At 37.8% G+C, this 21,607-nt stretch overlaps 1 protein-coding gene across 6 annotated transcripts in view; it reads right to left on the bottom strand.

Moving 5' to 3' along the window:
• The window catches only part of LOC105042513 (protein ENHANCED DISEASE RESISTANCE 2), a 41,634-nt gene extending 20,850 nt beyond the window's left edge, over window positions 1-20,784 (bottom strand). For 2 of the 6 annotated variants that reach the window (XM_073256877.1, XM_073256882.1), the window contains exons 1-7: window positions 20,620-20,760; window positions 20,370-20,505; window positions 20,021-20,265; window positions 19,716-19,790; window positions 16,978-17,031; window positions 3,325-3,390; window positions 2,784-2,890 (exon numbers count right to left, since the gene is read on the bottom strand). In XM_073256877.1, the coding sequence (XP_073112978.1) occupies window positions 2,784-2,890; window positions 3,325-3,390; window positions 16,978-17,031; window positions 19,716-19,790; window positions 20,021-20,158 (440 nt within the window). In that variant the 5' untranslated portion in view covers window positions 20,159-20,265; window positions 20,370-20,505; window positions 20,620-20,760. Of the gene's footprint in view, window positions 1-2,783; window positions 2,891-3,324; window positions 3,391-16,977; window positions 17,032-19,715; window positions 19,791-20,020 lie in introns of all 6 variants that reach the window. The other 4 variants (XM_073256880.1, XM_073256879.1, XM_073256881.1 and 1 more) reach the window with 4 other exon arrangements.
• Window positions 20,785-21,607: the final 823 nt, after the last annotated feature.

Raw genomic sequence — 21,607 nt, 5'->3', positions numbered from 1 at the left:
AATCAGCAACAATGCCCCTTGTAAAATAGTTGGAAAAGGGATTGTCCAAATTAAAATGCATGATGGTGTGGCGAGAACCTTGATTGATGTTTGGCATGTTCCATATTTGAAGAAGAATTTCATATTTTTGGGCACCTTTGATGCTAATGGGTGCAAGTACACAGCTAAAGGTGGAGTTATAGAAGTTAGTAAAGGAACTCTTGTTGAAATGAAAAGATAAGAGGTCTGGAAACCTGTGTGTACTTCAAGGTACGACTGTTATAGGTGCAACAGTTGTTTTTTCATCTTCCATGACTGATTCCGCTATCACTAGAATATGGCATATGAGGCTGGGATATATGAGTGAGAGATGTTTGCTTGTGTTGGGTAAAAGAAGTCTTCTTTGTGGCCAGAGTACAGGAAAGATGGAGTTCTATGAGCATTATGTATTTGGCAAGCAGAAAAGAGTAAGTTTCAGTACTGCAATTCACAAGACCAAGGGTAACTTGGATTATATTCATAAGGACCTTTAGAGACCTTCATGTATTCCTTCTAAGAGTGGTGCTCGATATATACTTACCTTTGTTGATGATTATGCTTGAAAGGTTTGGATGTTTATGTCAAAACACAAAGATGAAGTGCTTAAGCACTTTAAGTAGTGGAAGGCTATAAGAGAGAAGTAGACCGGAAAGAAGATCATGAGGTTCAGAACATATAACAGATTGGAGTTTTGTTTTCTGAGTTTGATGAGTTCTGCAAAATTGAGAATATCATCAAACACAGGGTAGTTAGACATACACCACATGGAATGGAGTGGCTGGTGCATGAACAGAATATCCTTTTGGAAAGAGCTCACTGTATGCTCTCAATGCTAGCTTGTCAAAAGACTTTTGGGCAAAGGCAATCTCTACAGCATGTTACTCAGTGAATTGTTCTCCATCCATAGCTATTGCGGGAAAGACCCCAAAGGAGGTATGGTCTAGTAACCCTGCTAACTACTCTATCTTAAGAGTATTTGGATGCTCTGCATATGTTCATGTTGATAGAAAGTTAGAATCTAGAGCTAAAAAGTGCATATTTCTCGGCTATGCATCTGCGGTTAAAGGATATTGTTTGTGGTATCCAGATCCCAAGTCACCTAAATTCATGATTAGCAAAGATGTTGCCTTTGATGAGTCTCCTATGCTTCATCCAAAAAATTAGTCTTCTATTTTGTGTGATTTAGGTAAGATGAAAACCAACATCAAGCAGGTAAAGTTAGAGAGTGATGGTTCAGTTCCTCTGCAGCATAGTTCTTCTTCTCAGCTTGGTTTAGAACGTGCCTGGTATTAATGAGATGAAAGAAACACCATATGACGAGAAGTATATTATTGCTAAGGGCAGATAGGGGAGAGAGATTAGACCACCTCAGAGATATGACTATGCAGATCTAGTTGTTTATGCTTTGTCAATGGCAGATAAGACAGTTGATATTGGTGAGCCTTCCTCATATTCAGAAGTTGTTTCTCGTATTAATTTCACCAAGTGGTTAGTTGCTATGCAAGAGGAGATTAAACCTCTTCTAGTGGCCAAGTTCAAGCATTGCTTGGACTTGATTGGTGTATGCAGCACTTGAATTTGTCCTTTAACATGGAGAAGGCAGAGAGGCATTTTACTATTATATTGTATGGCATAATGGAATCCAAGTCAAGATGGAGATTTATTAAGTGTGCCTTGAATTCCTTGATCTACCCCACCCCATGATTTCATTCAAGAAATTTGAAGAAGCATCTATAACGAGCATGGGAGGTACAGCACCAACCATAGCTCTTGCTAATCACGCATCCTAACTGCATAAGATATGAGACTGGAGAGCACGGGTCACGAGCCCCACGTGCATGGGTCTTGGGACCCAATCCAATTTTTGATGTGTATCTATCTCTCATCTCGTTAAGAAAGTTTGAGACTAGGGTGTATTGGGATGAGGATTTTATTGACATGCAGCTTTATTCTTGTACTCTATCTTTTCAATGATAGTGAAATCTTTTCTCCATCCTTACCCATGGACATAGGCTTTTGGCCGGTCCATGTAAATCTATGCATGCTATATTTTTTCCTTTTCTATTTATCTTCTCAAATCTCTTTGTTCTTCTTTGGTTTCATCAAGATCCGGCACAACATAATATTTTTTATGAAAGTTTCTTGAAAGAACCAAGGTCACAAACAGAATAAAGGAATAAACAGATATGTTTGACAAGTACTAGAATATATAGAGTTATGAACCACACATCTTGAATGCAAATACAATAAGATGATAATCATGGTTAATTATTTAGCATTAAACTCTTTTTATAGTTCATTGATATGAAGATATGGTTAGAGGAATGGTAATTTGGATAATTTTTTACAAGGGAACCCCAAATAAGGAACGTACTTAATGGTGATTTATAGACATCACAAAACTTGATGGAATTTCAGATGTTAAGCTTGAAGTCTAAAACAAGCACAGTTATTCTGGTCACAGGCTTTGATAAACATAAGTTCAAATATCATAATTCATAAATGCTCCAATCACATTTCTGAAATGTCCAAAACTTCTGTTCATTGACAAATAACAAAAACCAAAGCAGGCAAAAACTGTAGCAAAAACAGAATAGGATACGCTATATACTCCTAACAAAAGGTGCATTCTCAGAAATTAAAAGTAGAATTTCATGAAAAGTCACAGAAAGCAGAAACTAGCATGAAGACTTGAAACAAGTTTCTATCATTCCATGCAAACTTAACCAATACCACTAGAGAGACTGTAGAAATCTGTCACTTACTGACTTTCACGATCAGAGGAGGAGGCATTCCTTCCATTATCCACGCTGGACTTATATTGAAATGAAGTATAGATTTTATTGGTGTTTGCTGTCATTAGATCTTGTTGCTGCAATTAACAAGTATGCACAATCACACGTTTCAGTATGACACTTTCCTTTTCAAAAGGTAACCATCAAACTTAGATGTATCATATATTGTGTATTGGCAAATTGACACCATGAACAGGCACCAAATCATTGAAATGGCACTCAACAAAGTGGTTACCTGAATGAGCATCTTTTTAGTCATAAAAAAAAAAAGAAAGGGGGGGGCGGGGGGGGGAGAGCAACAAGAAATTTCATCATCTGTTAGTTAACTTGTTTTCTCTTGTTGGAGATATATAAAGTTTCTGAAAAAAAAATGACATACCATGATATTTTATATCTGTTTTCTATCAGAATTATCAAATGGTGAAAAGTACTGTTACATGTTGTAATTAGTAACTGGTTTCTTAGTATGCCAAGAAGATGAGTTGAAATATGAATAAATTATTGAATTTACTTGATCAATGACTAGCTCAATCTTTTCCTTCCAAATTAAAGCCTCCTGGATGTTGAATGCTGCCATCTGTTCAATAACAAACCAAAACTATGAACTACTGTTTGTAAAAACAAATGTCAATATCAAATATCAATACTTACAACCCAAAGAAAAAAGTATAAGGGCCTCATATGGGTTTGTGTATACCACAATATTGAAAAATACAGAACAGAGTAGATATACTAGTAATAATGCTGCAATCAACACATTAACTCTTCTTAAATAAACAAGTAAACATGAAAATGCACTAAATTTAAAGAAGTTTACAATTCATTATTCAACTTCCAATATCTCTAACTCATGCAAATATAAATACCATTAAGCATGGTCTCATCTGCTGAACCATCCCGAATAGTGTTCAGGGAGTACCAAAACTGAATCAGCCTAGAATTAGGATGGTTTGGGCTCCTAAAACAGGACAAGATATGAACCCAATCAAAACTGGACCAAACCTAGCTGAACCGACTAGTTCGGCCTAGTTTCAGGTGGTATTGACCCGGTTCACCCAGACCAAATTGCCTCTCCCATTTATCAAATAGTCCCGGTACCCTCTTTCTCTTGATCATGAGCTGACCTTTGGCCTCTCTATTTCTCTCTTTCTCTCTCACCTCCATCAAACTGTCCCCTTGTTTGCTGATCACAATCCCCTTGCTTGGACTTGGCTCACCATGGCTCACAATCCCCTTGTTCACCATGGCTCTTGACTACCTCAGTGTCAATGCCAACCAAGGATTCAAGTCCCGACAGGATGTCCCACATGACATCGGGATGGGGTGTTGGGTTTCGGGTCATGCAACGGAAGACTGAATTTCAAAATTTTATGAAATCCAATAATCCCGAAAATCAAAAGCCTAGGATCTCCAGTATTCAATCAAATATATATGCCTATAAGTGAGGTTTAGATATGAAACCTTAGGTCGGTAAAGAATGGAAGAAGCCAGTATCCTTTCTTTTCCACGAGACACCCAAATGTTCGCCCTCCAACAGGTGATCCACACGAAATCAAGATCAAGAAAACACTCCGGCAAAACCTTGCCTTATCAAATTCTCCTCCCGAGAACTATCTTGCCTTGCTAGGACCAATTCCCAGCACTCCTTCACCAATTCTCTCTTAAATGGCCTAAACCCCTCTCTTAGCCTTTCAAAGGGATCTTCCTAAACCCTTGTCCTAAAAAAAGACTCCTTGTCTTGAAGTCCAAGACCTTATCTTAAAGAAGACCCCTTGTCTTAAAACTACAAGACCTTGTCTTAAAGAAGGGAAGGAAGAAACTTTATCAGACTTCTGATTGATCTTTTTCCAGACCAAAAGGGGGGGTATTTATAACGAATAGACGCTAATATGACTATTTGTAAAAGCCTTGAATCTGATTATTAACATTTCAAATACGTCCTTTAATCAGAAGGACCGTTGTTACGCGTTATGAATCCATACAACGTTTAAGCATCGTATGACTTCTTTTCAATAACCGGACTCCCTTATAGTTGTTTGACCAGGTCAAACGTAATGCTAGCCATCCAAATCCCATGCCACAATCTGATTAAGGCCTTGGATTTAATTTAAAACCTCGGGAGAGAATTGATACGTGAAAAGTTACAAAGAATTTTCAGCCTTCTAGAATTGGCGCCACCAAGACCCCATCTTGGCCCTCTAAATGTATTTTGACTTGGTCAGATCACTCAACCAAAGGTGGGGATTAAATCTTGGCCCTCTAATCCTTATCCCAAAAAGGTGATTAACGTGCAGAAGGACTCTTAGCCCATCTGCACACCAAGAACAATTGCAGTGCACCAAAACCATGCGCCAAACATTATCCACTTTATCTCCACGCCATTTAGGTATTTTAATCCCACTAAAATTCTTCAAAAATGGCGTGCAACAAGATAAAGGAAAGAGGTTAGTTGGCGTCAAAAATTAGGATTAGATCCTTCCATGAGAAGGACTCTAATCCTCTCACACGTAACAAGTCCTCATGCACTAAAACCAAAATGCATGATCTGATTTCCACGCCCCATAAGCCATAGATTTTAATCTTATTAAAATCTCATAAAATTAGCCATTAAACCTCATCAAATAAGGATTAAAATGGCGTGGAAATTCGGAGTAAAATCCCTTTGGAGAAGGACTTCTTGTACACGCACAATTCGTGTGCCAAACAATGTGGCGCCTTACACCAAGAGTCCTACCAACTTGGGACTCTTGATAAAAAATGTTAAAATCATAAAAAAATTCCCAATTAAAGTTGATTAAAATAGGCACCAAATTAAGTCCCACTTAATTTTGGTTGATTTATTGACAAGGTTTCAAACCCAAATACATTAGGTTAGAAGCTTGGGTTAGCCAACAAGTGCTAGCTTGTCAATTAGGCACCCAATTAGGATCCAATATCCCATAATTAAATCAAATAAAATTCTTGACTGATTTCTTGATGTGTGTGACCCTTTGGGTTCCACATCTAGCCAACAGTAGGTCTGGATTTATGTTGACCTGAATTAATTAGAGTCTATCTAACCGAATTAGGTCAAACCGATGCATATCCAAGTTGTCAAATTAGAACCCTTTCTAATTGACCTATGAATTAAACTCTTTAATTCATAAAAATCTACAAGACATGATTGACGTCTAGCAATGTGTCATGCCTACTCGGAAGATATAAAATTTTCTAGTGAAAATACCAAAAATATCCTTCAGTGGCAAGTTACCATGCAATTCAATCCTTCGATCATCCAGCATCCCGAATATGATTATGGATATGGAACCAAGTCAAATCCAATTTCATATTCATATTTCTCTCTATCATAAGATGATGATTCAATTAATGAAATATTAGAAATCTTTTCTAATTTTTATTTTACTTTGATCAAAGTCTTCTTGAATTATCTCTCGATCGGAACAAGTAGGATGCGATCTCCTTTTACTAGGAGTGATCGATTCCATGTTGACCTACTCATAATCTCCATACATAATCCACCATATCCAGAATACCCTGTACATGACTAAGTCATGAATGAGTATAAACCAAAACTATGGTTTCGTATGCACAAGGTACCATGGTGGTCTCGGGTCTGAGGACCACATGCACAACCCCACTAGAGTAACATCTTTTGACATTAGAATTCCATAAGATGTTCTTCATATCGGATCAATTCAGTGAACTCATTCTCTAATGAGCACCCACACCTTTATATTAGTATCTCACACAAGTAGCTTATGAGATCAGCTATCCTCTCTACTGAGCATACATAGGATGTGCTAGTTCTTCCGGAACATCGATCCCGATTCAATGTCCCTGTAACTAGGAATGTTCTAGATCAGGATTTTAGGGTTTTAGGTCTCATAGATATGATCTCATCATAGTCCTAAAATCATTGTCCTGATCTATGGGATTCATCATGATCTTAATCAAAAACATAAGATGCAGCACATGATGAAACAAAAAATACCTTTTATTAATATAAAATATCATTTACATAAGTCTCAAAGATTACAAGAAAAATCCCTTATATACATAAGTCGATTGGCTTACAAGACATATTCCTTTCAATCTCCCACTTGCACTAAAGCCAATCGCTTTTATATTTTAACCCCATACAATTGAGGTGGCGATCGAACTGCTGCTGTGGTAGAGCCTTAGTGAACGGGTCTGCTATGTTGTTCTTTGTATTTACTCGTTCAATGACAACATCTTATCTTTCGACAATCTCACGAACGAGGTGGAAGCGCCTTAGAATGTGCTTGGATTTATGATGAGACCTTGATTTCTTTGCTTGAGCAACAGCTTCAGTATTGTCACAGTAAAGTGGTATTGGATTCTCAATCTCAGAAACAACACCTAATTCGGTGATGAACTTCTTCATCCAGACAGCTTTTTTGACGGCTTCACTTGCAGCAATGTATTCTGCCTTAGTGGTTGAGTCAGCTACAATCTACTGCTTGAAACTCTTCCAGCTCACTGCTCCACCATTCAAAGTAAAAACATATCCTAAAGTGAATTTACTATCATCAGAGTCTGACTAAAAACTAGAATCAGAATATCCTTCTAGTTTTAGATTAAAATCCTCCATAAACTAGAAAAACATCCTTAGTTCTTCTCAAATACTTAAGAATATTCTTCACTGCTTTCCAATGATTCTCTCCTGGATCAGCCTGAAAACGACTAGCAATGCCTAAGGCACTTACAACATCAAACCTGGTACATAGCATTGCATACATGATTGATCCTACTGCCGAAGCATAGAGAATAGAACTCATTTTTTTCCTCTCTTCAGGTGTCTTAGGAGACATTTTCTTAGAGAGATGTATGCCTTAACTCATGGGTAAGTAACCTCTTTTACTCCCATCCATGCTGAACCTTTTCAGCACAAGGTCTATGTACCTTGACTGGGATAAATCTAGCATCTTTCTAGATCTATCCCTATAGATCTTTATACAAAGTATAAAGGATGCTTCACCCAAGTTTTTCATGAAAAACTTAGATGATAGCCATAACTTGACCGATTGTAACATTGGAATATCATTTCCGATGAGAAGTATGTCATCCACATATAAAACTAAGAAGGCAATGGCTCTTCCACTAGTCTTCTTATATACACAAGATTCATCCACATTTTTGATGAAGCCATATTCTTTGACTATTACATCAAAACGGATGTTTCAGCTCCTCGAGGCCTGCTTTAGTCCATAAATGAATTTTTTAAGCTTACATACTTGATTTGATCTGTCACTTGAGATAAATCCTTCTGGTTGGAACATATAGACCTCTTTCTCAAGATAACCATTAAGAAAGACGATCTTTACGTTCAATTGCCAGATTTCATAATCATGATATGCAGCTATAGCAAGCATAATCCGAATTGATTTGAGCATGACAACAGGTAAAAATGTTTCATCATAATCGATGTCCTGTTTTTGCCTGAAACTCTTAGCCACCAATCTGACTTTGTAGGTTTCTACTTGGCCATCTGCTCCAATTTTTTTCTTATAGACCCATTTACACCCAATAGGAGTAACATCCTCTGGTGGATCAACCAAAGTTCATACTTGGTTGGTGTACATGGAATCTATTTCGGATTTCATAGCCTCTAGCCATTTGCCTGAGTCTTTACTCATGACAGCTTTCGTATATGTCAGAAGTTCATCATTTTCTATGATGTGGGCTTCATTATTCTCAATAACAAACCCATACTTCAAAGGTGCATTTCACACTCTATCTGACCTACGAAGAGGAGGTATAACTTGTGGTTGTACCTTATCAATAGATACTTCTGATTGAGGAATATTTTGTACTTCACTTTGAACTTCTTTAAATTTAATATTTCTTCCACCACTTCTTGCTAGGATAAATTCTTTTTCCATGAAAGTAGCATGTTTACTGACAAATATCTTTTGTTCAGTAGGATGGTAAAAGAGATATCCCATACTCTCTTTAGGATATCCTACAAATAGACATTTATCTGCCCTAGTACTTAGCTTATGTTCAAAATTTCTTTTGACATATGCTGGACAACCCCATATCTTAAGATACTTAAGATTGGACTTCTTACCTCTTCATAACTCATATGAAGTGCTAGGCACAAATTTTGAAGGTATCCTATTTAAAATATATATGGCAGTTTCTAGGGCATATCCCCAGAAAAAAATAGATAAATCTGTAAGACACATCATGGACCACACCATATCTAATAAAGTACAATTCCTCCTTTCAGCTACACCATTCAACTGTGGTGTATAAGAAGGGGTCCATTTAGAGAGAATTCTTTTTTCCTTAAGATGGTTCAAAAATTCACCAGAAAGATATTCTTCTCCTCGATCTGATCGAAGGATTTTAATATACTTTCCAATTTGTTTCTCAACCATACTTTGATACTCTTTAAATTTATCAAAAGCTTCGGATTTGTGTTTCATAAGATACACATATCCAAATCTGGATAAATCATCAGTGAACGTTATAAAATAAGAATATCCTCCTTTAGCTTCAGTTGTCATTGGACCACATATATCTGTATGTACAAGTCCTAATAACTCATTTGCCCTTTCTCCATGTCCACTAAATGGAGTTTTAATTATTTTTTCCATAAGACAGGATTCACAAGTCTCTAATGATTCATAATCATAAGGTTCAAAAAATTTCTCTTTATATAACTTGTTAATTCTTGTCTCACTAATGTGACCAAGTCGGCAATGCCAAAATAAAGTATTATTTATGTATTCTCTCTTACGTTTCTTATTTTCATCAATATGAAAAACATTGTCATTAAGAGAAAGAATCAGAAGACCATTATTAACAATGCCATCACAGATATGCTCATTAGAAAAAGAAATAGAGCATCTAATGCCCTTTCCATTTATTTCAAAATCTCATTGTAATAACAACGATACAGAAATAATATTTCTAATGATCTTAGGCATATAATAACAATTCTCCAACTCTAAGATCTTCCTAGAGGGTAACTTCAACATATAAGTCCCCATGACTTCTGCTTGAATGGACTCTCCTCCAGCACCGTAGAGCTCGAAGCCACCCTTTTTCAAAACTCTAAGATTCTGCAGCCCCTGCAATGACTTGCATACATGAGAACCGCAGGCGGTATCCAATACCCAAGAGTCTGAATTAGGAGAATTTAATGACAGAATTGTATGTATCTCATACATACCTTTTGGTGCATTGCTTGCACCAGTCTTTACAGATGCAAGATAAATCTTGCAATTCCTTTTCCAATGTCCTGCCTTGTCACAGTAAAAGCAGGTACCCTTCTTAAAAGCTTTCTTCCCCTTCTTCCTTTTCATGACACCACCTTTAGGGTTCAGCTTCCTTTTTGAACCCTTCACGTCTGATTTCTTCTTAGAGGTCTTACCTACCAGAAGAACTGAAGCCTTATCTTTTTTAATATGGCTCTCTGCTGTTTTGAGCATATTCAATAGCTCAGGCAATGAAGCACTCAATTTGTTCATATGAAAATTGACCGCAAACTAAGAAAATGATTCTAGGAGTGATTGCAGGATCAAATCCTGACTCAACTCACCATCCATCACAAAACCTAATTGACCCAATCTGGTGATCAAGTCAATGACCTTAAGTACATGGTCTTGCACAGATGATCCTTCTGTCATTCGAGCACGGAATAATTACTTGGATATCTCATACCTTGCAGTTCTACTCTACTCTCCATACAACTCCTTTAGATTGAGGAGTATGGAGTGAGTATCCATGCTCTCATGCTGCCTCTGTAGATCATTACTCATAGAAGCAAGTATGATACATTTGACAGTAAGGGAATCATTTTGCCACATCTTGTATGTGGCTACTTCATCCTCAGTAGCATCATCTCCTAACGGCCTCGGGTCTGGGGTGTCAAGGATGTAGGAGATCTTTTCTTGTGTGAGTACAATTTTTAAATTCCTCAATCAGTCAACATAATTTGGATCGGTCAACTTATTTACATCCAAGATGCCTCTCAGTGATAATGAAGATGCCATTTTAATCTACAATAAATAAAGAACATAACATAAGCGACCGACCTACGATGACAAGCATAATTAAATAAGATCTTGTATCTAATTATGTCTTCCACTATTTTATCGAACACCATAGCCCTCACTATGATGAACAGGATACTATAGAGTTATCCAAGTGGGGTTGAGATCCTAATTCCTCGTAAGAGCCTTGTGGTTACACAACAAATCCTAACGAGTTCATAGGTAGGAAACTCTTTTCAATTGCAACTCATGTAATTCTCAAGTCTATCCTGATCTCTAGAACATTAATAGTCTTGTGGTTGCACAACAAACTATAATGTTCTAGTTAAATATGATCCTTCATTTCTATACAGTCAAAATTGAATATAACTGCTCTTGTGGTATCACAACAAAGTAGTATATCCAAAATTGCCGTAAACATCTTGTATGCACCAGAGTTACATTATATCAGTCCCTACAGCAAGCCTTGTGGTTACACAACAAATCTACAATGGTTCTTGATATAATATTGACCTAGCATGAAAGAAGGCCCTTTAGTAGTATTTTTTAACATTAAGCAATTCAAATTCAAGATTCGAATTAATACAATTGGCCAAGAAAATGTAAAAAATAAGTTTGGTGGGGGTCCCCCGTTGCTTTTCTAGACACCAATAAAGTTGGCCAGACCAGCGAACGGAACTAATTAAATAACCACCGCACTTGAAAACACTCCTAGACACCAAAGGATTAATCGTTTCAAGAATCGGCAAGCTTAATTGTTGTTATTACTACTGACTTAATATAATTTTTATGAGGGCTTGGATTGGTCTTGTGCACATTCTAAATATATAAAGAAATATATAGCATATAACAAAGATAATAAACTACATGCTTCAAACAATCAGATTATAACTATTTGAATACTAGGCTACTTAGAGTTTAATTTTAACATATCATATATGTACTACATAACCATCTCATGACTATAACATATGATCGATCAATCATAAAACATTATGTTCAAACATAATATTTGTTACTTCATCATTCTAGGACAACCATCTCCCACATAGCGGACATCCACCACTATGCCAGGACAACCTTACAGAATGATGAATAACAAAATCTGATCGTCAATAAATATCACATCTGATTGAATCGACCAAAGGAGGCTCTGATACATTGTTGGGTTCCGGGTCATGCAACGGAAGACTGAATTTCAAAATTTTATGAAATCCAATAATCCCGAAAACCAAAAGCCTAGGATCTCCCCTGGTGTATTCAATCAAACATATATGCCTATAAGTGAGGTTTAGATATGAAATCTTAGGTCGGTGAAGAATGGAAGAAGCTAGTATCCTTTCTTTTCCACGAGACGCCCAAACGTTCGCCCTCCAACAGGTGATCCACACAAAATCAGGATCAAGAAAACGCTCCGGCAGAACCTTGCCTTATCAAATTCTCCTCCCGAAAACTATCTTGCCTTGCTAGGATCAATTCCCAGCACTCCTTCACCAATTCGCTCTTAAATGGCCTAAACTCCTCTCTTAGCCTTTCAAAAAGATCTTCCTAAACCCTTATCCTAAAGGAAGACTCCTTGTCTTGAAGTCTAAGACCTTGTCTTAAAGAAGACCCCTTGTCTTAAAACTACAAGACCTTGTCTTAAAGAAGGGAAGGAAAAAACTTTATCGAACTTCTGATTGATCTTTTTCTGAACCAAAGGGGGGTATTTATAACGTACGAATAGACGCTAATATGTTTATTCGTAAAAGCCTTGAATCTGATTATTAACGCATCAAATATGTCCTTTAATCAGAAGGACCGTTGTTACGCGTTATGAATCCATACGACGTTTAAGCGTCATATGACTTCTTTTCAATAACCGAACTCCCTTATAGTTGTTTGACCAGGTCAAACCTGATCCTAGCCATCCAAATCCCATGCCATAATCTGATTAGGACCTTGGATTTAATTTAAAACCTCAGGAGAGAATTGATACGTGAAAAGTTATAAAGAATTTTCAGCCTTCTAGAATTGGCGCCACCAAGACCCCATCTTGGCCCTCCAAATGTGTTTTGACTTGATCAAATCACTCAACCAAAGGTGAGGATTAAATCTTGGCCCTCTAATCCTTATCCCAAAAAGATGATTAACATGATGAAGGACTCTTAGCCCATCCGCACACCAAGAACAATTGCCGTGCGCCACAACCATGCGCCAAACATTATCCACTTTATCTCCATGCCATATAGGTATTTTAATCCCATTAAAATTCTTTAAAAATGGCGTGCAACAAGATAAAGGAAAGAGGTTAGTTGGCGTCAAAAATTAGGATTAAATCCTTCCACGAGAAGGACTCTAATCCTCTCACACGTAACAAGTCCTCATGCGCTAAAACCAAAATGCATGATCTAATTTCCACGCCCCATAAGCCATAGATTTTAATCTTATTAAAATCTCATAAAATTAGGCATTAAACCTCATCAAATAAAAATTAAAATGGCATAGAAATTTGAAGTAAAATCTCTTTGGAGAAGGACTTCTTGTACGCACACAATTCTTGCACCAAATAATGTGGCACCTTACACCAAGAGTCCTACCAACTTGGGACTCTTGATAAAAAACGTTAAAATCATGAAAAAATTCCCAATTAAGGCTGATTAAAATAGGCACTAACCAAATTAAGTCCCACTTAATTTTGATTGATTTATTGACAAGGTTTCAAACCCAAATAGATTAGGTTAGGAGCTTGGGTTAGCCAACAAATGCTAGCTTGTCAATTAGGCACCCAATTAGGATCCAATATCCCATAATTAAATCAAGTAAAATCCTTAACTGATTTCTTGATGTGTATGACCCTTTGGATTCCACATCTAGCCAGCAGTAGGTCTAGATTTATGTTAACCCGAATTGATTAGAGTCCATCTAACCAAATTAGGTCAAACCGATGCATATCCAAGTTGTCAAATTAGAACCCTTTCTAATTGACCCATGAATTAAACTCTTTAATTCATAAAAATCTACAAGACATGATTGATGTCTAGCAATGTGTCATGCCTACCCGGAAGATGTAAAATTTTCTGATGGAAATACCAAAAATATCCTTCAGTGGCAAGTGACTATGCAATTCAATCCTTCGATCATCCAACATCCTGAATATGATTATGGATATGGAACCAAGTCAAATCCAATTTCATATTCATATTTCTCTCGATCATAAGATAATGATTCGATTAATGAAATATTAGAAACCCTTTCTAATTTTTATTCTGCTTTGATCAAAGTCTTCTTGAATCATCTCTCGATCGGAACAAGTAGGATGCGATCTTCTTTTACTAAGAGTGATCGATTCCATGTTGACCTACTCATAACCTCCATACATAATCTACCATATCCAGAATATCCCGTACATGACTAAGTCATAAATGAGTATGAACCAAAACTATGGTTTCATATGCACAAGGTACCATGGTGGTCTCGGATCTGAGGACCACATGCACAACCCCACTAGAGTAACATCTTTTGACATTAGAATTCCATAAGATGTTCTTCATATCGGATCAATTCAGTAAACTCATTCTCTAATGAGCACCCACACCCTTATATTAGTGTCTCACACAAGTAGCTTATGAGATCAGCTACCCTCTCTACTGAGCATACATAGGATGTGCTAGTTTTTTCGGAACATCGATCCCGATTCAATGTCCCTGGAACTAGGAATGTTCTAAATCAGGATTTTAGGGTTTTAGGTCTCATAGGTATGATCTCATCATAGCCCTAAAACTATTGTCCTGATCTATGGGATTCATCATGATCTTAATCAAAAACATAAGATGCAGCACATGTACCTTTTATTAATATAAAATGTCATTTACATAAGTCTGGAAGATTACAAGAAAAATCCCTCATATACATAAGTCGATTGGCTTATAGAGCATATTCTTTTCACGGGACACTATCCCATGTATCGGAATAGAGCCATCTCGACAGTGTCTCAACATCCCAATCGGGACATCTTTGGATATCTCCTGTCTCAAGTATCAGGATGGGACAAGATGGTGGCGCATCCCATTCTATGAGAAAATCGAGACAACCCCATCCCATGAGATTTAAAACATTGATGCCAACACCATGAACTCGTCAAACTCATAATTGCCCTTAATGTCCTCCACTTCCATGGCTCATCCACCAACATCCACCACCACCATCTTCTTCGCCAAAATCAATAAGACACTAGAACAGTGTCAGACCCACCATTAACCTCTCTCTCTCTCTCTCTCTCTCTCTCGCGATTATAGGATAAGGCCTAGGGTTTTGGGTGAACTAGACACCTAACCACCACCTACATGTATACATGTGTTTGCACACCATACAATACCAACCCAGTACCTAACAAATATAGTCACCAGTAGCAGTTTTGTGAGCCTTGCTACAAAGGATAAGTTCTTAATGCTAATTTAGCACCAAAATAGAGAAATTAAGTGGAATAAATAGAATCAGCCAGGCGGTAGCATCATGGAAACACTTGTTTATTCCATATATTGGACCTTAGCTCCATGAAACAATAGGCTACTACAGTGATAACTCTAGTTCAACACGTTCTGGCTGAAAAACATAATACAACCTAACATTTAGAAGACAAGCATAGAAATGTGTAACCCATAGAACAAAATGATGCACTAGTATTAGGATAAAAGACTAAGTAAAAATTTTCTAATGTCCCAGCAGATCCTTATGTCTAGAAAATTTTCCAACCACAGCTGATCAAAATGGATAAGCATATATGTCACCAGTGGTTGCTCTAAAGGAGGCATATACATGATTGCAAGTTGCTCCACATATCATTCTTCTTATAAAGTAAACCTGATAAGGCAAAATAAGGTTAAGAAGAAAACATGATATCAAATGAATGCATTCATGGATGAGGATTGGCAAAGCACCATGTCAGAGAGCAAGAAAGAAACTAAAATGAGAACGATGGAATGAGTAGTGGAAACACAAGTACTCATAAAGTTTGCATATTTAGAAATCAGAAGCAGCCATAATTCCGAGAAAGGAGCCTCCAACACGCTAATTGAGGGGAATCTTAATGAGAAACCTTGACCCAAAAAGATTTAGAGGAAATTATGTGATGTGATAAAGAAAAAGAAAAAGATCTAGAGGAAATTAAGGGCAATCAAATAAAAGGAAAAAAAAACCTTAATAAACAATAATAGAAATTATTTAGAGGCAAATATGTGATGTAACAATAGAATAAGATCGACACCAAGCCAAAGGACAATAAATTTGTAGCTTAGAAGGCTATGGTGAATCAAAAACCAAGTAAAATCATTTAAATGCAATGAACCCACGCAAATAGAACACAATCGTAACCATTACTAGCTGAAGAATAGATAAGCAACAACCACGACCAATATAATAAGTTCATTAAACATAAAAACATAGAATGCAAAACCATTTTTTATAATCCTTATGATGCTTAAAGATATGATTGCTATCCAAACCGGCTCTAGAATGACCTTGACTCAACCCAGTTCCTCAGCAATCATGATCCAAGCATGGCCAGGTCAAGCATGATCCCAATCCAACCAATGCATTTGTGCCCAGATCGGTTCTAGGCTTGGTTCACATCAGATGTGGATCCATCAGACATGGCTACACCACAAGGATCAAGCCTGAACATGATTAGACAAAGGGAGCTGAAGGTGTGGCAAAGACCATGACAGTGAAACCAAACAAAAGAGAATGGCAACAAAGTAATCAACATATAAAATATAATTCTTAGATTCTAATATGGTTAAGCTTAAGGAGATCAATCTTCTCTCTACAGCACAACATAAGCTTAAGAATTATATGCTGGAGAGCTACAGTGAACAATCCACAGAAGAATAAATAATCTAAGAACATGCAATTACAATTGACATTGGCTCATGGCCCTCACACATTATGCCTACACAACCCATGAAATATGATTATGCAACTAAACAATGTACATTTGGTTTAGCAATATCTATAAAAAGAAGTAATTTCATAGCATTAGCAACACGAATCAAAGTTTAATAGCATGCCATAGTTCCTGCACAATAAGGTGCTAGATCAATGAAAAGAAAAAGAAAGAACAAAGAGCAAAACAAAAAAGAATAGAAGCATTGACAATGTACCGTTATTCGATGATGCTTCTCCTTTTTGTTGTAAACACACAATACATAAACCATCTGTCAAGAAAACAGAAGGAAAGCACATCAAGAATCAATCTATATGTATGATCACAAAAAACAAGATCTTAATAAGAGCAAACATTGTATCAACATATATATATATATATATATATATATATATATATCACTTACTTATCATGGCTCACAACAATTCTGTAGTCAAAATGTATGAAATTACCAAAAAAAAAAGAGTCTTATATCCCATGACATGCAAGTAAAATGTTTAAAAATTTGAGGAAAGGTACTGTGCCCGTGTATGCTTAAACAAAATGGACAAATATGGTCCTGAGATGCGATAAACTATACTCAAGTAACGGTCCTGAGACATTAAAAATATGTTTTTGGAAAAAAGAACTCAATTCATGTTCACTGCATAGAAGTAGAAGCAGGCTATGCAGCCATGCCCTCCAATTGGAAGTTAGCTGTATCCCATTTTGAAAGAGAAATAACACATAATTATATATATTCCAAAAACCATCCTCCCCTCTCCAACCTCCACACCCCAACCTTCTCTTTGTCTTCACTCCATTCAATTGTATCCAGCCATCATGCTGCGTATGAGGAAAACCAAACAACTAATTCTGCAGGTAGGTTTTTGAGGCAAAATATCTATATCTTAGAGAGGGAGGTGGAACAGGTTAGATAGAGAGAGAAGCAAGGAATGGAGTACAAAACCTAAGCAAGCATCACCATGTGGGATTCTTGGTCTAGCATGGTCAGGGGTGTTGCACCACCTGCCTCTCATGGGCTCCATCACAGAAGCATCAAGTGCTAGAGGTAATGCATGAGCTTGTGCAACAGGGGGGAGAACTTGCAAGAAAGTGATTGTGGGGGAATATTCAAGGTTTTCAACATCTAAGATGGCTCATCTCTCAACTCACTTGGTAGTCTTTAGATGGATCATGATGTCTAATGGTCAAATGGACAAACATCAAAAGCTCATGGCTCTCTATGTTGACCTTAACTGAAATAAATAGTGTGGTATACTATTTGTCATAAATATTGGGAAAGAGAGATTGAAAAACGGGTGGAGAGCCTCAAGATGAGAAATAGGCTGTTTGATTTGATAATTGTTGGGGCTTACTGCAGTGGATCATGCTTTTGTTTTTAGTTTTTGTGGTAATATGCTTAGCTCTGGCTTGGCTTCATAGAATTTCTGCTGCTGGCAACTTCTTGATTGCAGTCCAGTTTGGAACTTTTGTAATAACTGCTTGATAGGAATAGTGACTTGGTCTCTTCTTCATTCAAGCCTTTAGCCGATGTTTCTTCTCATCAATGCGAGGGGGGCAATGCCACCATTTTGTTTAGAACAAAAAAAGAAAAACAAAAACAAATGGAAGAAAAAATAAACTAGGCATGGGTGTGGGTGAGGGAGGGATGGGAGATAGGATGTCAGTCTTTGAATGGTGTTACCAATACTGGGCAGTATCAACAAGTATTGGCTTGTATCACTCAATCAGTGGGTAAAAATGGTACCCACAAAGTTGCACCTGGTTTATATGGCTCCAGCATGCTGGTGTGTCTCAAGAGCCGATTTCTAACTCATCTAATTCCATTATGCGCAATATGAACTGGCTCTTAAAACCTTGGTAAAAAATTGTAGCCCTTAAGAAACTTATAGCAAGGAAATGCCTAGGAATCAGGCGAGGATAAGATGTGAATATATTTCAAAGCGGACGCAACACCCTAGAGAAAATATTTAAGCTATGAAGGGCTCAAATCCCCACTGCCACAAGTGGCAACAACAGCATACATGCACAGTGGCAAGTGTGAGGTTCTTTGATGAATGGCTTTTTAGTAATATAGCCGTGACTGTCCTTTCTCACTAAAACCACTTCATGCAACTCAATCATGTAGTAGAATATTGATGATTCTCCATGAAATCCTCCTAACACAGTGCCATATAATGAATTAAGAAATTGTCAAACAGCAATTGGTTTTTTCATTCCTAGATTCCAACTTTTTGATTGACTGATTTTGACTGGTAGAATATTATTCATGGATAATATGCAATTTAGATGCCTGCAGTCAACAACGTATGCTTCATTAAACGAAAATCCAAAATAAATAATGACTGATACCTCCACCATGACTTCACCATGGAAATTGCATTACCATTTAAAGATGGTAGCCATAGATGGTTATTGCTTAAAAGAATGAAGCTTTTGAATCTGCTTTTAACAAGGTATTTTAGGATTTTTATCTTTTATGCTTCAACGTAGATGTTTTTGAAAGGGCCAAGGTGGAAAACAATCTTATATGAAGACTAAAATTTGCCTCATACTGGTGGCATGGATGCAAGTGTGCAAGTATTTAAAAAATGTGGCGTTTCTGAGTAACAACCTCCTTTCCTATCCATGCAAAAACTACATAAGTCAAAATCAGCGACCTTTATCCTAGATATTTGGTTTGGGAAGCATGTTTTTGAAATCTAAGCGCAACAGTATCAGGCAGATTTAAGTGACAACTCCCAAAATTTTTTAATCTCACATGTGGAAGGAGAAATTATGATTTCTGCACCCCACAAGATGACATTGACCGCACTATTATAGACTTATTTGATTAAAAAATGATAAAAAAGGAAAAAGAGGCATGATTGATAGAACAAATAACTTAACATTAAGTACAAGATTCTATGTTAAACCTCAGATCTTTCTGCCAAAACAAGATGAAAGACTTACATGTCCATGATGCATTTTGAGCCCCCTATCCTCCACTCTGCAATTTCCATCTATGAGGAGAGTCTTGATTGGGACCTAAATATTCCCAAAGAGCAAGTCAAGACACTGACTTGTAAAAAAATAACAATGATAAATTTAAAAAAATCAAATTTTAAGTAGAATTAGACATTCAATAGCTCTAAATAGTAGAAGGTATGAACTCCGATTTAATCATTTCATATTTCTAGTGCAACAAAAATCAAATGAAAACTTAGGAAGAAAAGGAGAAAAATTTGAGAGATAAGCCAGTACAGGTCTCCACGTACCATATTGTCCTGAGGTTTCCTCTTGTAGTAGCCAAGAACTCTGGTCTCGAGGACAAAGTAGCGCATGTGGATGAACGAGCGGCCGATCTTCCTCCGCCCATGCCGGACCATCCATCCCTCGTAGACCACCTTCGACATCCTTCTTTTCTCCCTCTGCAGCCCTCTACGTCCGGAAGCCTCCGACAGATTTCTACCTCATAATCCAAAACACCACACAAATAGAGCTAGATCGGGCCACCCTAACCCTAACCAACCAGCAAAGTTTAATTCAAACCTCGATCGACGCAATTCCAACCGTTCTTGGACAGGATCCAGACAAAACAAAAAGAAGGCGGAGAATTCAAAGAACCTCAAATTTCGAATCTTCGAATGAACCCGTATTCACACGGCTCCAGAACGAACAAGTCCTCCCGCAATCTAGCGACCACTCCAGAGTCCCGATCGGTTCCCGCCGATCCGCCGGCCGAAGCAAAACTCAGTCTCCGCTATCCAGAAAACAAAAATTCCCGAAAATTCAGCAAAGAAATGCAAAAGAACCCTCGATCAAGACAAACCAAACAGTTCTCGGTCTCGATCAAAACAAAAGAAAACGCGGAGACCTCAAACACCTAGCAACCAAGATTCCGCCAGATCGACCGAACACCGGCGAGGGGATCGATCGGCCCCGGCGGAGATCCGCCGGGCGGAGGAAAGCAAGCTTGGGAAGGATCGCCTAGCAAGAAATGGGGGAAAGAGTTGGGAACTGACAAAGAAAAGAAGAGGACTGTGCCATAGGGAGGGGGAGGGGGAGGGGGAGGGGGGGGTTTAATTTTAAAAGAAAGAAAGGAGGAAAGAAACGCTGTTTCGCAACTCGGGTTTCCTTTTTTTTTATTTATTTTTATTTTCTCTTCGCCGTTTCTTTCTTTCGTGTGGAAATGGGAATTGGAAATTATTATTGTCACAAATAGAGGACTGGGGCCATGGGATGGGTTTTATAGGGGCGGATGGGGGGGAGAGAAGGGTAACACGGCGGTGGAGCGGCGCGGAGAGAGGGCGTCTATCGTCAGCTAAGCTGTTTCAAAGCTGCGACGCCGGACGAGTCGTAGCCGGCGCTGGAGGAAGAGGACGACGACGGATCGCTCTTTAAAAGGCCGTGGTCAAATGCCACTTGCATTTGTCATATCTACGGATTTGCCCTTGGCTTTTATGGAATGGTGACAACTAGACGGTTTGATCAGATGGGAGCCCGGATATGGTATGCATTTAGATTCGCGATACAAGATGATGGACGGCGAGATCCCGGATTCGTATTATACTATTATAGTTATAGCGTTGGTTTGTCACGTGATCACAGTGAGACTGACTTTTTGAACGAGTTGACTAATTATAAGAAGGCGCTCCACTTGTCCCCCAGTGTAAGAAGCATAATGGGCTCCTTCTATTGGTGGACAAGGTTCAGAGGCCCATGTTCATGGGATCCCACTCGAAGTCCTTGGGCTCCAATGATCAGCCACAAGACAAAACTCTAGGTTTCAATATGTTCTCCAATCAAGCACTTTTTTTTTTTTAAGTGGCATGCATGTTCCCAAAAATGAAAGGGCCCTCTCA

Source organism: Elaeis guineensis, chromosome 4, assembly GCF_000442705.2.
Source record: "Elaeis guineensis isolate ETL-2024a chromosome 4, EG11, whole genome shotgun sequence".
Lineage (NCBI taxonomy): Eukaryota > Viridiplantae > Streptophyta > Magnoliopsida > Arecales > Arecaceae > Elaeis > Elaeis guineensis.
The sequence above is the reverse complement of the archived record's forward strand: the minus strand, read 5'-3'. Positions and strand labels throughout refer to the sequence as shown.